The 18,587-nt window shown below is 33.7% G+C and overlaps 2 protein-coding genes and 1 non-coding gene across 3 annotated transcripts; all 3 read left to right on the forward strand.

Moving 5' to 3' along the window:
* The first annotated feature begins 195 nt into the window (after positions 1-195).
* LOC126715923 (magnesium transporter MRS2-4) lies at positions 196-6,006 on the forward strand. The gene is made up of 4 exons (XM_050416775.1): positions 196-722; positions 2,140-2,582; positions 4,514-4,801; positions 5,480-6,006. The coding sequence occupies exons 1-4, from the start codon at positions 404-406 to the stop codon at positions 5,756-5,758; spliced, it is 1,329 nt and encodes a 442-aa protein (XP_050272732.1). The 5' UTR covers positions 196-403; the 3' UTR covers positions 5,759-6,006.
* Positions 6,007-6,216: 210 nt separating this feature from the next.
* Positions 6,217-6,319, forward strand: LOC126716269 (U6 spliceosomal RNA). The gene has a single exon (XR_007652076.1). It is a non-coding gene; the product is annotated as a U6 spliceosomal RNA (small nuclear RNA).
* Positions 6,320-8,236: 1,917 nt separating this feature from the next.
* Positions 8,237-16,157, forward strand: LOC126715925 (uncharacterized protein At4g06598). The gene is made up of 5 exons (XM_050416778.1): positions 8,237-8,485; positions 10,775-11,510; positions 13,726-13,805; positions 13,916-14,038; positions 15,448-16,157. The coding sequence occupies exons 2-5, from the start codon at positions 10,795-10,797 to the stop codon at positions 15,648-15,650; spliced, it is 1,122 nt and encodes a 373-aa protein (XP_050272735.1). The 5' UTR covers positions 8,237-8,485; positions 10,775-10,794; the 3' UTR covers positions 15,651-16,157.
* The last annotated feature ends 2,430 nt before the right edge of the window (positions 16,158-18,587 follow it).

Here is an 18,587-nt window from a genome sequence, read left to right on the forward strand (position 1 = left end):
TAAATTGAAAGAAAAGTTATTGAGTTGAAATAAATTTTTAAACAAAGTCAAAGAGCAATTTTTAATTTTAATCTATAATTTAAAAGTAGAAAATGACAAATGGCTTGAAGTAAAATATGAATAAAAATAGCAAATAATAACAAGAGGGGGTGGCCCCTAAACTGACTCACTGACTGTCAGTTACTTTTTGGATACCTTTCTCTCTTCTCCACTTTTTGTTTGCTTCTCCATATATATAGTAAAAAATTGATTTTCAAAAGTCTCAAAACCAGTGGAGGCGTTTATGGAACAAGGCAAGAATAAGAAGAAGAAGAAGACTTGGGATTTTTGGAATCTTGGGTTATTCCCAAAAAAAAACCCATTACTCTCAAATTGAGAGAGTGAGAGAGTTTGAGCGGAATTGATGGGGAAGAAGGCGGCCACGTCATCGCCGAGGTCCCGGCGCTTGAAGAAGCAGGTTGGGTCGTCGCCGCCGCTGCCGCCGCTGCTGCCTCCGCAGATCGGAGGAGGAGCCGCCTCGCCTCCAAACAACAATAATTGTATTTTGGTTGGAAAAGGGAAGAAGAAGACCGGCGGAGCTCGGCTATGGATGAGGCTGGACCGGAGTGGGCGGCACGAGCTGACGGAGTTGGACAAGAACGCTATCATTCGTCGCGCTTCTATTCCCGCCAGGGATTTGAGAATCCTTGGCCCTATTTTCTCTCACTCCTCCAATATCCTTGGTATATTATACTCTTTCACTTTTACTCTCTCTCTCTCTCTCTCCTTTGTTTTGATTTTGATTTTGGACTTGAAGTTGTTCTTGTTAGAAATTATCACAAAAAAGTGGAAGCAAAAATGGGTTTTTAGTATTTTTGATGATTTGATAGTTACAATAATAATATGAAGGAAGATTTGATCGTAGGTGTCATCACGAATGCCGATAGAAACATCACGCGTTACAAAACTTTTTGTAAAAAGATTTTTTTTATAATTGAAATTTTTTGGGATTATTATCTTATGTAGTGGGTGTATACATTCTCACTCTTAGAGTGGGTGGGTCCCACTTGATATGGTATGTGGATCCCACAATCTTGTAGGACTTAAAAGCAATTGTTGCAATTTCTGGATTGAGAGTATTGTTTGTGAGTATAAAGGTTTCATGCAAAGAAAGGATATTTTTTTTTTTTTTTTTTTTTTTTTTGTGTGTGTAGAATTTGGGAAAATATTTGGGTTTGGTTATTGATTAATCGCTTGTTCCAAAAGCTTAAGTTAAGTTATTAGAAAAAGGATGAATTTGGTTATTATTAATAACAATTTTCTCATAAGTGGACTAACAATCCTTATTGAGAAGTAGGGTTTAACTTGTGGAATTTCTATACTTTTTAAATGTGAGGTAGATTGGAGACATGGTGTGAACATGTTAAATTATTGTTGTAACTGTTTAAGCTTTTATGAAGGGGTGAATTTAATTATTTGACTATGATTTATACCCACTGCACAAAGCTATCACTTTTGTGGGGTTTAGGAGAGGTAATTGGTAGGTAGCCTTTCCCCCATTTTTTGGGGAGAGGTTGATTCTTGGACTCGAATTTTGTGATTTGTAGTCGCACCAAGGGTAGCTTCAAACTACTTGTTTGAAAGTATTCACTTTGCCTTATCGCCAATGAGCTGTACCTGAAATGACATCTTCTTCCCTTGTAAAAACTAAGTGAAGGGTGGGGTATGTTAAAAGTGAACAACTTCCAACAAGGTCATGAGTTCAAGAACCCACCTAGTGCATGTGTAACTTATTACCTACCAATAAAAAAAAGGGTATTCACATTGTGTTTCAACATGAGTAAATCATGGATTGATTGATAATTCATTTCCCATGGCTGAGTCATAGCAGTCAATCCGTGATTATTCGTGTTGATAAACCCAACTCTTTAGACTTTAGAGAGGATCCTAGTTGAAAGTGTCTGGCTTTTGTTTGGACTTTGCTTAGATGTGTTTGAGGTACTTTTGTGTTTATATATTAAAGGTCATATTGCAGAACCCATATGTTTGTTTGTATCAAAGCCATATAAGATCACTTTCTGCTTTATTGGTTGTTGCTAGCATTTTTAGTGGCTGATTCTGATGAAAAATTTAACTAAACTCTCTCTCCTTTATTTGCAGCAAGGGAGAAAGCGATGGTTGTCAATTTGGAGTTTATAAAGGCCATAGTTACAGCCGAAGAAGTGCTGTTGTTTGATCCTCTCCGTCCAGAGGTTCTTCCATTCGTGGAGCAGCTAAGGCAACAACTTCCTTGTAAAAGCCCATTCCATGGAGCTGGCCATGAAGATGAACAAGATAACGAAATGCGTGTTTCAACAGGGAGACAATGGTTGCCCGTTCCAGAAGCAACTGAAGGTCTGCAGTGTGAGCTTCCCTTTGAGTTTCAGGTTCTGGAGATTGCATTAGAGGTTGTCTGTACATATCTGGATTCCAATGTGGCTGACCTCGAGAGAAATGCTTACCCTGTGTTGGATGAACTGGCCAGGAATGTTAGCACCAAGAATCTTGAATATGTGAGAAGTTTGAAAAGCAATCTTACCCGGCTGCTTGCACGTGTGCAAAAGGTATGCTGTTAACTGTTACTTCATTCTTTCTTTGGGTTCTTAAATCTTTTACTTTCCGGGTGTAATATGTTTTGTCACCTCATGATAAAGATGAATTTTGAAGAAAGGAGATATATTGAGATTTCTTTGCATCCATTGATCTCTTTACTGACGCATGCTGGGAACCACATCTCACACAGCGAGGGTCATTAGTTTGAGGCTTCCCTTAAAACTTACTTATCGGGGAAAAAAGGGGGGATTTCTTTACCGATGTAGTCAGGGAGTCTGATAAGATGGAATGATGCTTTGATCTCCGTTGAAGCCTATCCCAAAGGAAAGCAGATAAATAGCCTTTTCTTGGGTGCTTAATGAAGCAAAACCCAAGAGTGCTGTTTCTTGGGTCCTAAATTAAGCAAACAACTAAACCCTATAGTTACTAAATGAACTTGAAAGGTGAAATCAATTATTCTTGATAATAAAGAGTCAAGAATCCCATAAAATGCTGTCATAACCTCTATTATAAAAGGAAAGCCCTTGAACCCTACAAATGGTCAGTCATATAGGTCTTCATCTGCTCTAATAAATAAAAATAATTAATAACAAATATTTTATAGCATATTGCTTTTGTATGGAAATGATAAGAACTCATAGTGGCATTTGAATTTTGAGTTTGACAAGGCATCTTGGGTTGATTTTTCATGGGCCCCTTTGTCTTGCAAGAGCAAGGTGGAGGGTGATGGTGTGGGTTGGAGACCTATTGTATGTAACTTACCAATAAAAGAAAAAAAGAGTAGAATGGTCTTCATGCTGCAAGGTGTCAAACTTGGTAGTTCTTGGTTATCGTTACTACTTGGGTAAAATGCATTACTAATCATGATCACTAAAATTACCTGCCTTGCTCCTTTATTTCTTGGACTACAGGCACCCATTCTCTGCCCCTTGCTCCAATGAATAAGAAAGAACTTATGCCTTTGTTTCTGCAGCCTCTTAGAGGCGTTAGATGCATTCAAGCATACACCTTTTGGCTGACTCTCTCCCTCCTTAAGTTTAGTAAATTTCTTGTGAATATATTTATAGGGCAATAGGATTTTTTATGTATTTCCTGTTATGTACCTTGTCTGTTTTATGTCATCCTCCTCCTCTCCTTAATGAGATTGTTTGTCTTTGTGTGTGTGTGTGAGAGAGAGAGAGAGAGAGAGAGAGAGAGAGAGAGAGAGAGAGAGAGACCAATCATATCAACCTTTTTATGAAGATATTAACCTTTCTTGCTATTGAGCAAATGTTAGAGTGACACCAATTATTATATAGTTTTCATTTATTGGACACAACAATAAAGATATTGCCTTATGAAATATGAATTTTGTGCTTTGAGAGTTGGGATGTAGAAGGATCTAAAAGTAAAATGGTCGGAATTTATAAATAAAATTTACAACTAATTAGTAATTATAACTTGTTCAAAGTTTTTTTTGGGGAGGGGGGTTAGTTTTTATTATGTTTTTGTGTATTATTTATATTAAAAAATATTTCAATAATTCATTTTTTTTTTGTGAAAATTGAATGTTAATCAACAGATTAGATGTCTTAAGCAATAAATTTCAAAATTATTATTAATCAAAAAAATTAAAAATATCTTTTTCTTATTACCCTAACATAATAATAAAATAAAATAAATGTTACTCTCTCTCTCTCTCTCTACTGGGAAACTTATTTATACTTGAAATGAGTATGTATCTTCATACAGATTTGTGGTAGGTGGAGTCATATATCCATGGTTTACTCCCTGGGGGTGGGTCCAAAGGGTCCTGCCTTGGTGAGGTTCCACACATCATCAAAAAAAATAAAATAATAATAAAATAAAATATCTCCATACAGATGTTTATGATTTTTCATGTCTTCTATTATTTATGCATCATATTATCTATAATGAGGAGAACATATCTGTCTAATGCTAGGTAAGGGATGAAATCGAACATCTATTAGATGACAATGAAGATATGGCACATTTATATCTCACAAGGAAGTGGATCCAGAATCAGCCTCCTGAGGCTTTATTGGGAGCTGCTGCTTCAAATAGCATAGTTACCGCTTCTCCTCATTCCCATCTCCGCCGACTTGGTTCTGCCAGGAGCGGAAGTTTGGTGACTAGCAACTTTCAGGATGATAATGATGTAGAGGATCTGGAGATGTTGCTTGAAGCCTATTTTATGCAGCTGGATGGAACTCGTAACAAGATATTGTCTGTGAGTATTACCCTTTTTGACAATAGCATAAGCAAATGTCATAAGCCTTTTAAACTAAAACTCTAAATTTAATCCTTTGCAATGTTTCCTTAGCACCGTTTACCAGTTAAACCAGGCAACAGTAATATGGTCAAGCTTAACACTAACTTGTAAATTTAATATTGGTACCAGATAGATAAATCTAGTATCTTTCATGCTATACACAAAGCTCTAGTTTGGAAATTCGGATTGTTTCAAAACTTATGAGGGTCCAATTTGGAGTTGATAGATCCTTTCTAATTTGGAAACAATTTAAATAGCATAAGAATGGCTTGCTGAAAGGATTGGTTAACCCATCAGCTACCTGTCTGTTAATGGACCGATTTATATCTTAATGAGGTAGCCCCATCTCAACATAAAGAATTGATGCTGATGGGCTTCTTGGTAAGCTCTTGTACTTTAAGATGGTAAAATGAGCTCAAATTTATTTATTTGGGAAAGATGGTAGCATGTGATTGGTCTTTTATTCATGTTTTAAAGGTACTTTTCTTACTGGAAATAAACTTTTGAGGCCTTAAGACCTGAAATTTATGATTATTTTGATGGTGTGATGTAGGTTTCAAAACGTTTTGAAACAATAGAGGCATGACAATTAATTTCGTGTCTTTGAAATTTACTGTTAATTCCCCCGTTCTGCAGGTTCGGGAGTATATTGGTGACACAGAAGACTATGTTAACATCCAACTTGACAACCAGCGAAACGAACTTATTCAACTGCAGTTGACATTGACCATTGCATCATTTGCTGTTGCTATTGAAACCTTGATAGCAGCATGGTTTGGGATGAACATCCCTTTTCCATTGTACAATGTGAACGGGGTATTTTGGTACTTTGCTGGTGGTATTACAGTATTATGTATATTTATTTTCCTGTTTGTCTTGGGATATGCCAGATGGAAGAAGCTGCTCGGTTCATAAGTTCATCTCATTATCATATTTAGTTGTGCTTTTCAATATTTGAACACCACCATCTTTACAATCTATTTTTTGAATCCCAGTAATGGGAATCTTTGAAGTGTAGTTGAGGACTATCAAATTTCTTTTGATACATGTAAGGATAAATACATAAATTATGTTGTAGTTGATGGGGATGATGCAACTTCCTTTGGAATTTCTGTTTCTGTACATAATGAGAGTTGCTATAAAATCTCCAACCTGTTCTGAAATTTTGTTATATATATCAATGTCCTATACATAGAGATCACAATAATATTCTGTTTTCAATCAATTTGTGTATGCGTAGACATTGTTATGAGCTTACAGTCATTGCATTGTGGAATGGTTTCCAGTTTCTACTGGAAGTTGAACTGCTTACAGTAATTCTGCCAATAATGCTGACAAATTCACTCTCGTAGAATTCTGATGATTAAGATTAAGTCCCCTAGCGGAGACATCCTATAAAATTGGAACGATATAGAGAAGATTAGTATGACCCGTGCAAGGATGACACGCATAAATAGAGAATTTGGAATCTCTGATGATTAAAGATGGTGTGGCAATTTTCTTCCCTACTCATCTAAGCAGCATAATTTGTACATAAAAGTATTTTGAGTGATTGTAAAATTGAAAATGGGATTACAAGAGCTACAAACAGAGTTGATTTGTCCTTAGTGGGGTGTTCATGTCCCAGATGAGTTGGTCACCAACTTTTTACAGGGTGTATAATTGTTGCTATCTACCAGACCTGTATATCCGTTGTTGCATGCACATGCAGTCCCTTTTCTTCTTTTTCTGGGTGCTAGAAATAGAACCCACTGTGTTCACTAATTATCAGATTAGATCCACCATTAAAAATAATCACTTTCCCCTCTGCAAAAAATCTCTTTCTAACAATGGATTAAATTAAATTAATCAACCCTCATAATAACTAGTTATAACTCTTTCCCAATTTAGCTTTATGGATGTACATCGACTACTTTTAACTTCTTTACAAAAATGATGTTTTGGATGAATTTATATCTTTTTTAAATTAGAAAAGAAAAAAAAAAGGAAGGTTTTGAAGACATCATTTTTTTATGTTTACACTGTTTTAAAAGATAATCCATTGTCAAAACAAATCAAGCTAAAAAAGGTTTTTGAAAATACTAGCTTTCTAGGATGGGAAGCTTCATGCTGTTGTGTGGGCTCGATCTTGTGGACATGTCTTGGAATATAGGTATGGAATTTGTTGTCTTCTTGTGCACTTTATATATGGAGTTAGTTGTCCCAATTTGCACTTTATTTTTATTTGCTTCTCTCTCTCTCCACATCTTTTTATAAATGCCACTCATCATTTATAATCAATAGACAAGTTGCTCCACATTGCTACTTTGCGTGTAATTACTTACTTGTCAATTCCTAATAGAAAAATATTCCACCCATTTGCACTTTTATATTCTATCCATAAAAAATAAAAAATAAAAAAAATTAATAATAGTAGTAACATTGTTATGCCATGAAGTCAAATTAAATTAGCACCCCCTCTCCACCCCCCAATCTCTCTTCACCCCTCACTCTCTTTCCTTTTATTTTTTCCCTCTTCAAAAAATTCCTAATATGATAAAATCTTATAAGCTGGGGTGTCATACAAATCATAAAACTAAACTTGATAATTTATTTATTTATTGGTAAAACTTTTCAACACTAAGGAATTGTCTTTAAAAAAAAAAAAACTCAAAATTAGACATGAATTGAATAAAACTAATGTTATAATTTTTAAGATACATATTGGCTATTTAATCTACATAAATTACCCCAAACACAATTTTTTTTATAGAGATAATTACAATATATTGTTAATCCCACAAATCGAATCATTTCCTCTTTAAACTGTCGCCCTTTCCTCCATAAACTCTCAAATACTTAATAAATAGGGAGATGTCAATTCAATTACAAAACTTTTGACACACCAAACATAATCAAAACTTGACTTAATTTATTTTTAAAATTAACTTAGCTATAGTCAAACCAAATCTATAATCAAAGCACTTGAAACTTTAGAAAGACTAGTTTATTCTTCAAAGAATAAAAAAATGATAAAAAAAAAAACCTTTATTATAGTTAACACAAGATTATAATTCATAAAAAAAAAAAAAATTAAAATATTACAAAGAAGCAAGTTTTGTAGACTTTTAAAGTGTAAACTGAGTTTTGCTTATCTACTAATTGTAAAAGAAAAATATAATAATTATGACTGTCAATGTCATAGCATAAACTCATATATACATACAAAAAAGAAAAAGAAAAAAAAGAAAGGTATTTTTCTACATATATAAAATTAATATACTAGCTTATTAATATAACGTGGTATAAGAGATAAATACAACCTTCAGAAACAATTTAAATTTAAATATAAATTAAATTATTTTACAATTTTTACATTTAATGGTTATTATTAAATTCGATGAATTCCAGCTCCTTATTCAACACACAGTTCAACGACAGAAAGAGAGAGAAAGTAGAGAGAGAAACACAAACAAAACCAAAGCTTCCGAAGCAGAAGAAGAAGAAGAAAGAAAAGAAATATCTTCAAACACCAAAATCAAAATAACAAAAACACAAAAACAATCAAAACCCTAAGAGATAGAGCTTCGATTTCTATTTCTCATACAATTTTTTTTTTTTCGCATTTCCATTGTGAGATCTCGATTCGTCGTTCCACAACCGGTACGTTTTTTTTTTTTTTTTTTTTTAATTTGTTTTTTGAAAAACAGAAAAAAAAGGTAAGCGAATTTATATATATAAAAAAAATAATTCACATTCTGTTTTGTTTTTTGTTTGTTACGAATATCGAATCTGTTTTCGTTTCCGTATATCACAGTTGGTTAAATCAGTTCCACATTGCTACAATTCGTTTCGTTGAATCACTGTTTTTTTTTTTTTCCCTATTTTATTTTTGTTGTTGTTTCAGGTGCTGTGTGCGTTTTCTATTTCTATATTTATATGTTCCATTTGGTTGACGAGAAAATGTAGGAAACCGAAAAACAAAACTTTTTTTTTTTTTTGGAATCTTCGATTTTTTTTTTCCGCGTTGTTTGGGAGCTAAGAAAAGCGAGAAGAAAAAGCTTGTCTGAACTTAGCTCAGGGATATGGTATTATTCAACTTTTTTTTTTTTTATTAAGAAAAAAAAAATTTCTTGTTTGCCTAACAGAAATTAGGGGGTTATTGATGTCTGTCTCTTTGATTTTTCATTTTCTGATTAAATTTATGAACTTGATGATTATTTTGTTAGGTAATTAGATTGTAGGATAATTTTTGCTTCATTGAATTTTAAGTATGAGTTGGTTTGATGAACAAAAAATCAATTGTTTTATTTGTAAATTACACACGTTCATGATTGCTCTTGAACCTACTACCTCACCCTGTAAGGTGCCAATTGAGGTAGAGCTCTTCGGTAGAAAAAATAAAAAATAAAAAAACTTAAAGACTCTAGGAATATGTATAATGTATTCTTGTATTTGTATATGTATATATATTCCTAGAACAAAATAAAAAATTTAAAGACTCTAGGAATATGTATAATGTATCATGTATTTATCTATTACTAGAGTCTTCAAAATTTTTAATTTTTTTTTTCGGTTCAATTGGCATCTCCTCATCTTGTATGAGTAAGGTGAAGAATGATGTCAAGCTCCATTGGGTGCGTGTGTATTAGTAAGTTATACCTGCAACCAATAAAGTGTTGTTTGTACCGACCCCAAAAAAAATTGGAACTAAGGTTTTTTTTGTTGTTGTTGTATTGCAATGTGCCATACTGCCATAGAAGCTGTAATGCTTCAGTTTTCCTTTCGGCATGATGGGATGACCCTATTTGCCAAGTCTACCTGTTTGAAGTACTTGCCTGATTTTAAAATGATTTTTGGACAAAGTTTAGCTGCAAATTTGGTTGTAGCTGATGGTACAACTCCCCACTACAAAAATTAACATGGCTACATATTTTGAAAATCTAACTATTGGATTGCATGTTTTTTATGTTCTTAACACATGTAAAATTTTCTGTCAATCGGATGTTATTTACTATTTGATCGATAAACTTATTTTTTATGCATAATTTTAGATTACAAAAACTTGAAATTTAAACATTTGATTGATGACGTAGCTATTAATCTTTGATCATTTGGAAATTTTGCAAGTTTGGAGGATATAAGAAGAAAATATAATCTAATGATAGATTTGTTAAAATTAACATTCAATATATTGAGTGGAGTTGTAACCAGCCAAACTTTGTCCATGATTTTTTTTATTGGTAAGTTACGCACGCACTGGTTTATGAACACACCACCTTAGCCTCCAACCATTCTTCCACCGGAGCTCAATGGCCTTGCCTAATTTGTGTAGATGGAACTTTTTTTCCTTTTCCTTTGCCCTCTCAATTTAGTTGGATATAACTTATTAATGGATCCCTTTTTTGCAATAATGTTTAGATGCAAGTTTGTGGTCAACCTTGACTAATATGTTGAGAATCCATAGCCGACCCCAAAAATTTTAGGACTAAGGCTTTGTTATTGTTGTTTAGATGCCAGTTTGACACATGGATTACATATGTAATTAGTTTCTTATCAGTTCCTTATGTGTCTTGCTATGCTACCTGGATTTGAGTGTGGTTGCGTGGTGCAGATGCATGTACATGCTTTGGACTTGTTTGCTTTTTAGAAAATTTCATTGATTTGAAGTGTTGTACCTAGTAAAAATATCAATACCATTTTAAATATTTATCCTATGATATTGTTTGATTATAAAAAGTAACTATGTTACCTTCAAGTTTCAGCACTGCCTTTTGGACCTTTTACTTGTTTCTACTTGTTGGTTCAAGATGTTATTGCCAAACAATTTATTGATGAAGAGGCCTCTGCAACAATGTTGATTGGGATTTTTCCTTTTCTTGCTTAATATTGTTTTTTGATGGTTATATTATCCTTATTTTTATGTCATTTCATTCCATATAATTTTGACAGGGACTGGTTGAGCTTAGGCCATGGCAAATTCCAAGGGGTCATCAAACATCAGAAATTTGATCTACTCAGGAAAACACGCTTTGCTTCCTCCTAAAAGTCCATTTCCTATTGTTTCCCCCTCGTATGTTGATTATGTCCCAGGTCCTGCTATTGGACCAAAAGCTGCTCAAAAGACTAGAGAGGGAAATGCACACCACCAACGAACTTCCTCTGAGAGCCAGCTCATAGAGGAGCAACCTTCTTGGCTTGATGATCTTCTTAATGAACCAGAGACACCTGTACGCAGAGGAGGTCATAGGCGTTCATCAAGTGATTCCTTTGCTTACATAGATGTAGCAAATGCTTCTAACTTTGATCATGCAGCTCAGGATGATTTCAAATATAAAAATATGGTTTCTGTACCTTCTTGGGGATCTCAGGATTTTGATCTTCACAAAGATGTGCAGCATGCTTCATTCTATGCAGATGTCCACTTGGCAAAGCAGAAGAATAGGGCATGGGATCCATCTTTGAATGCTGTGGTTAGCCCAAGCAGCTGTTCTGTCAAGGATAACACTGTTCATCAGAGTTCAGGATCATCATGCTCACCACATGAAGCTGATGTGGTTTCATGTACTGCAAGCGAAAAGCAGGATCAAGTTGAATCATGTCCACAAGATCCAAAAGCTACTTCTGAAAGAAGGGATTCAAATGCTAAGCCTTCTGCTTCTGAGACAGATACAAAACGCGCTAAACAGTATGTAGCCAATTTAAATGTTCTTTATATTGAAAGATATTTTTGATTTACTTGATGTTACATTATATATATATATATATATTCTATAATTTTGTCATTGAATTATCAATTATGTAAATTTGGTCCTTGAAGTTTCTAAAATGGTTCAATATTACCCTTTCCCTCTTCTCTCTTTTTTTATTAAAAAAAAAACTCTTTTTCTCTCTTAAAAAAAAAAAAAAAATTGAGCAATTTTATGAAATTGCTTTACAAATTTAGTGATTGACTTGTCATTAAAATGGATTGTAACTAATACAAGATGAAAGAGCTCAAAAGATGCATGATTTGTATGATTTCTGCACTTAACTTTGACAGCATGTATGATTTTCAAAACTTCAGGGACTAAATTGACAAAAAAAAAAAAAAAAAAAAGGTTTAGGGACAAAATTGAACTCTGACTCATAAATTAGGGACCAAAATAGTTATTTGGCCTAATATTTTATGGTTCTTGCGAATGAGGTCTAGCTCAACTGGTCTGGCACCTCCTCCCTTGCAAATGTTAGGTGAAGGGTGAGGTTGTGGGCTCAAGACCCACTAGGTGCATGTGTAGCTTAACAATAATAAAAATTAATGGTTCCTAAATGTTTGTTGTATTGTATTAACTTCATCCAGAATGCAGCTATTGTTGTTTAGAATTATAATTAGCATTGACTATGTTGTGGTAATGTTTTGATAAATTTGTGTTTTCTATGATGGGTGAAAGGTGTAAATAGTTTGGTACTTATAGAAAAGTCTGCAACCTTTTGTTTTGTGTTCTTCTTGTAATTATTATGGGAACTGGACACCAAAAGGTATGGATGCAATGGCATTAAAGGATAAATTTCTGGACCTATTCTTAACTACTGTGAAGTTCCAGTTGCATCCCATATATGCATATGGGAATGGCAGGTGAAGGAACAGGATATTGGAACATTAGATTCATGAGACCCTTTTGCAAGTTTGGGAGGTAGAGTCAGTTGATAACTTTTTTGTTTTATTATGCACTATTTTCGCATCGGGTGGAGGTGAATATAGTATGTATTGGAGCTTTCTAAGAAAGAAAGGTTTGAGGTTAGTTCATTCTAGAGGCTCGTGGAAAGTGTTTAATGGTTGAATTTCCATGGAAGAATATCTGGTGTCAAAAGTAGTGCTTTTTGGTGGACAATTGCTTTGGGTAAGATTTTGATAATTGACAACTTGAGGAAAAAAAGAAGAAGAGAAGTCATTATGGATGGATGTTGCATGTACTGGGATTGTGGTGAGACTGTAAACTATCTCCTATTACATTGTGCCATATCAAGACACTTTTGGCCATTAGCTTTGTCTTTATTTTGGGTGTGTTGGGTGATGCCTCAGATTGTGATGGAAGAATTTGCTAGTTGGAAGGGGAGATTTAGAATCCATTTGGTGGGCAGTTTAAAACCTCATATTTTCATGGTACAACTTTTAAAAACCCCCCAGTTTTTTCTACATACAGCTTTTTCAAACATCCCATTTTCTAAAAGCTGAAAAATAAGTTGTGCCAAATGGGCAGTTAGTTGTCAAGAGAGGTGTGATATGGGTACAATTTATCTTTGTATAATGCGGAAAACTTGGGAAATGAGTTGTAACTGCATTTTTAACTGCATGGAGCTCAGTGAAAGCTCACTGAAAATTATTTTCCTTTGCTCAGTATTCAACTGGCTGTGCGCTTTGAGCAGTTTACATTCCGATTCTTTGTTGGAATTTTTTTTTTTTTAAATTTTTTGCCGTAAATCTTGAGAGGATGTAGTATGTTCATCCTGTGTACTTGTTCAATTGTCTTCTAAAAAATTATTATTTCTTTTTATAAAAAAAGAAAAAAAGAAAAAAAAAAGATGAGAGATATGTTAGTTGAAATTGTTTATCCATACACCCACATGTTTTTTCTCTAATTCTGAAGCATTGATTGGAACATGGGTGCACAATATTTATATTCATAGTTTGTGCATGACTGTTTCTTAAGTTGGGACATACAGCTAACTTTTGTTTTATGTTTCATTGATGTTACTTTTGCTAATAAACAATCTAATCGGGTATTTGTAATTGTAAGGATCTTTTAACAACAATGGAATTGGTATTTATTTATAGGATAAAATGCATGCAAAAGAGAAAGAAAAAGTTGCTGTATCTGGAAGGGGTTTATATATCATTAAATGTGAATTGCTATTTGGTGCAGGCAATTTGCTCAACGTTCACGGGTTCGGAAGCTTCAATACATAGCTGAGCTTGAAAGGAATGTACAAGCTTTACAGGCAAGTATCAGCAGAAGTTGAAATACTACATAAAATTGATTTGGTGTTTAAGTGGACTTTGTGCTGTACTAAAGAGTTGAAATCTTACTTCTCTACGTTTTATTTTACAGGCAGAAGGGTCTGAAGTTTCAGCTGAACTTGAATTTCTCAACCAGCAGCATCTTATTTTGAGCATGGAGAACAAAGCCCTTAAGCAGCGATTAGAAAATTTAGCCCAGGAGCAGCTTATCAAATACTGTAAGCTTGATATTCCATCCTTACCCGACTCATTTGTTACTTGCAAATGGATATTGGTTTTAATTGCTTGAAATTATTTCCATTTTTAGCTTTCTTCACTCTTCCTTCTTTAGGGCTTTCACTAGTATTCTTCCTTTGCACTAGTTTTGTCCCCTTTAGCACCTTTTAATAAAAATGTATTTTCTATTTATGAGGTCAATGGCCAATGTGAATGTTGACATTTGTGAGTGTTAAAAATGAGTATTTCCATATTAGATGTTCAATTTGATATGTAAGTGCAGTTTGAGGAGAATTAGAAACCTAAAACATATGGGAAATTAATGTTGACAGTTATGCTTATTTTCTAAAATGGCAAAGAGGGCCAACGGCCTTTGGGCAAAAGCAAAAAGGACCAATGGTGGAGCACATCTAGGGTTTGAATGAATCCCAAAAAAATGGGAAAGGAGGTTAAAATGCTGTCAGAGATTAGGAGTTCTAAGGCAGGTTGCACTTTCCAAAATTTCCAGATTGATTCTTTTAAAAAAATAAATAAATAAATTGCAAGTTTCATTTCAATGACAAGCATGAGTATGAGTTAAGCATGCCTTTGATTTTCCTGTATTGATTTCTGTCTACGAGTTAGATCCTAGCCATATCATTCTGTATGCTTTTTAGACAACAGGTGTAAATGTTGGTCTAGGTGTAGATTAACAATTAATTTCTTCTGTCTATGTTGATGGGTCTGGCAACAATCAGAAGAATATGTTAGACTGATGGATAATTAAATAAAATATGAAAAAATAATTATTATTTAACAGTAGCTTTCCATAAAATCTGAATGTGAATTTCTAGCTTTATATTATGCTACTTATTAAAAGCTTTTATCTGGCATGCTATGCTACATTTTGCTGGCTATGATGTTGCATTCTAGTTTTGCTATGCTACTTTTTACTGGTTAGATGACTTGCCGAATGTGGTGGACCTGCTATACTGCATTTGGAATTCCCTACTTACTAATAAACAACCATGTTGTATGACTTACTTTTCTTTAATTTTTTCAAGAAGAAACATTTAGCACTTAGCAGACTTGTCATGCTACCTTTTACTGGTTATAATTTGCATTTTGAAAGCGCCAATAAGTAGCTTGTGTTGATGAAATTAATCCACAAAACAAGCAGTCCCTGGGAAATTGATTTTCTCAGAGCATAGGTCTCCTTTTGGATGCATTGGGTCCCTCTGAAATTTTCAGGGTAAATTTTGTACCAACACATCAACAGTCTATCAATTAACCCTGAAAGGCAATTCAATGATTAAAAGACCAATATATCCAGAAGGAAATCACTGATCTGTTATGTCATGGGCAGCAAATTGTTACATATATACATGCTATTTTCATGGAATGAGACTAAACTGTGGTATACCATGTTCAGTGGAGCAAGAAGTATTGGAAAGGGAGATTGGGAGGCTACGAACCTTGTATCAGCAGCAGCAAAAGCCACAACAGCAGCCATCTTCTAGCCATCGACGCTCTAAAAGCAGGGACTACCTAGATTCCCAATTTGCAAATCTCTCTTTGAAACACAAGGATGCTAATTCAGGCCGTGATCCTGTGACTGGTCCACTCCGCATTTAGATTTGTGATCGGTCCAGAACTGTCTATTTCTCCCCTTCTCTTCCTCAATTGGCATTGCCATGTCTATGACCAAAATTGTTGTTTCCCTTGTGCGCGATAAAGCAGAGCTCCTCCAATCTTGGTGACGTTTCTCTGGCAGCTTTGTGCGTTTTGATTTTTCACCATTTTATTCTCTTTCCCGTTTGCTAAGCTAATATCTTTATGTGCACCTGGTAGTCATCGCCAGAAAGTTATTCAATTTCTAGCGGGTCACTTACCGGAGGTGGTAACTCAAAACAGATCCGATGATTCGGTCTGTCCTGTCCTGTATGTTTCAGAGATTATTATAATCATGAAAGTTGTATGCTTCATTTTGTTGCCCATTAAAGTTTCCACTGTTGAGGAATTCTACCTAGTTCAAAGATGTTTAGGGCTGCTTGAATGTGCATTACTTTCAATGCATTGTGATAAGAAAATGTGTACTTGTAACATGCTTTTAATGAAATCCATGTTTATTCTTTGGGGTTTTGTTTTTGTATGATGAGAAAATTATTCAGTTGAAGTTTCCACAATTTGTGGAATTCAACTTTGTGCAAAGATGGTGCTGTTTGGATGTGCATTACTTTTACTCTGCATAGTCTGCATTGTGGTAAGACGAGTGTACTTGTAAACTGATTTAAATGAAATTCATGTTTACACTTCTAGGGTTTTGTTTTAGTATGATGAGAACATTAATCAATTGAATTTTCATTAGGTTGGTGGTTGTCGATCCTCTATTTTTTCCATTCCACCCCTCCCCCTGGAGAAATTATTTGATACTGTATCAAATGATACTACGTCATCAATATCAAAATTCAATAAATAAGAGACATATGTGCAAAAATAATTATCTATTAACACATATCTTTCATTTATTAGTAAGATAGCTTATTTTTGACTTGGGTTAGGTTCAGTACATTTAGTATATGGACCCGTTGAGATTATGACACGTGTCCACTTTTAGCCATACGTTTTCTTCTCAATAGTTCCAGTTTAACTGGAGCCAAGCTTTACCCTTTTATTTTTAGAGAGAAGTTTCTTAATTATTAGCTTTGATATTGCTGACGTGAAATTATTTGATACCAAATATCTCTCTCTTCTAATGTGCTGGATATACGTACACCTAGACGCTAAACATAAGAAGGAAGATATATATATATAAAAATATATATATCTGGGATACTAATTTTTTTTAAAACCTTATTTATTTTAATTGTTATTTATATTATTGAAAGAGGGTCCTACAGGCAGATGAGACAGAATTCCTAGGGTGAATGATATAAGATATGGGGGTTGTTGGGAAATAACATATGATGTCGGTTGAGCAGGTGACAAAACTCAAAAGTCTTGGTCCTAAATGCTATATACTTAATGCAGTGCTGGGTCTGGGTGGCATCCACTACATCACCATTAATATATATGGAGAAATTTTTTAATGTCCCCAACATATCCTTGCTGGCCGATTTTCCTAACTATTTATGATGCCAATGCATTTATAAAGTCAGCTTGTGAATTATTTTATTTTCTTCTTTCTTTCTTTTTTTTTTTTTTTTCTTTTTTTCTTTAGAGGAGAAAAAAAAAGGCAAATTCAATTTGTAGCAAATAATTTGACACGTCCTGATAAATGTTGAAGCTTTGTATGATCGTATGCCCTACGAAAATAATGGCTTTAATGGATTAGTAGAACAGTTAATTGTATAAGTTTTAACTTCAGCATCATAGTATTGTAACTTAATTGGCACAGTTCAAATTTTCATACCCTAACTATCAAATTATTTGAAGAGGAAATGGCTAAATAGGCTCAATTTTTAAACTATGTATCCAAACAGCTCTCATTTCAAACTATCTAGCAAAATACCACTCTTTTGGAACTCGACATTTTTAATGTTGAGTTTTGATTGAAACTCGACATTAGCAAATTGAGTCTATGCATATTTTTAAGTGGAATTCCACATTAACAATGTTGAGTTCTAAGCAAAATTTAAAATTAAAAAAAAAAAATTTAAGTGTCAAAATACGCATAAAACTCGATACTCTTAATGTCGAGTTCGGCCTGAAACTCGACATCAATAATGTTTAATATCGAGTTTCAAAACAATGGTATTTTGCTACATAATTTGAAAAATAGATTGTTTAACTATATAGTTTAAAAATTAAAACTATTTAGCCATTTTTGCCATTATTTCAGCATCATTTTTTTTTGTATGTATCTTCTTTAACTTTGGTGATTGATTTTAATGCTTGGAATATGATCGCTTTGCTTTGCCTTAATCCGAATCTAATATTTAAAGACAACCACAACTACAAAGATGGACGATAAAAAATTGAAAAGTCCCTTCAACTTTCTCTTTTCTTTTAGAGCAATAAGCATATACCTTTTTCACTTGTCTTAATCTGCAATAGTTTTCGATGACAAAGAAAATGTTGAACGCTATCTAAATCGTCAAAAACGAATATAGGAGTCTATGGAGTGGAGGACACTGTAATGGTTTTGGAAAATTGCTCTTGTAGTGCCATTCCTTTTTACCCACTTTATCAACTATTATCTATTGTATTGGTTGGCAAATCATTATTTTAAAAGGTCTTATTAATGAGTGTTTTTTGAAAATTATTAATAAACAATTTTAAAAAAATTTTGACACAATTTTCATGAAAAATATAAAAAGCCGTTAAAACATCAATTGTTTTTTTTTTTTTCTTTTTTTATAAAAATTTTTTAAAAATATTTAATAAACCAATATTTTTAAGACATTTATAAATTTTTCCCTATTTTAAATGGTGATTATCCACCACCCACTTGTTAGACAGGATGTACTTCCTAAAGCCTTAGAAATTAGAACCCTTTTAGGGGTGGGGGATCGGGTTCGAGTAGTAGTGTAGGATTTTTTAGCATCACTAAAAAAAATCATTATTTAAATG

The sequence above is a fragment of the Quercus robur genome, chromosome 2 (assembly GCF_932294415.1).
Source record: "Quercus robur chromosome 2, dhQueRobu3.1, whole genome shotgun sequence".
In the NCBI taxonomy this organism is placed as follows: domain Eukaryota; kingdom Viridiplantae; phylum Streptophyta; class Magnoliopsida; order Fagales; family Fagaceae; genus Quercus; species Quercus robur.

Excerpts from the sequence above, each read along its gene's own strand:
- LOC126715923 (XM_050416775.1), top strand. The coding sequence starts at position 404 with ATGGGGAAGAAGGCGGCCACGTCATCGCCGAGGTCCCGGCGCTTGAAG. Across the intron at positions 723-2,139 it reads TCACTCCTCCAATATCCTTG|CAAGGGAGAAAGCGATGGTT; the intron begins GTATATTATACT and ends CTTTATTTGCAG. Across the intron at positions 2,583-4,513 it reads TGCTTGCACGTGTGCAAAAG|GTAAGGGATGAAATCGAACA; the intron begins GTATGCTGTTAA and ends GTCTAATGCTAG.
- LOC126715925 (XM_050416778.1), top strand. The coding sequence starts at position 10,795 with ATGGCAAATTCCAAGGGGTCATCAAACATCAGAAATTTGATCTACTCA. Across the intron at positions 11,511-13,725 it reads GATACAAAACGCGCTAAACA|GCAATTTGCTCAACGTTCAC; the intron begins GTATGTAGCCAA and ends TATTTGGTGCAG. Across the intron at positions 14,039-15,447 it reads GGAGCAGCTTATCAAATACT|TGGAGCAAGAAGTATTGGAA; the intron begins GTAAGCTTGATA and ends TACCATGTTCAG.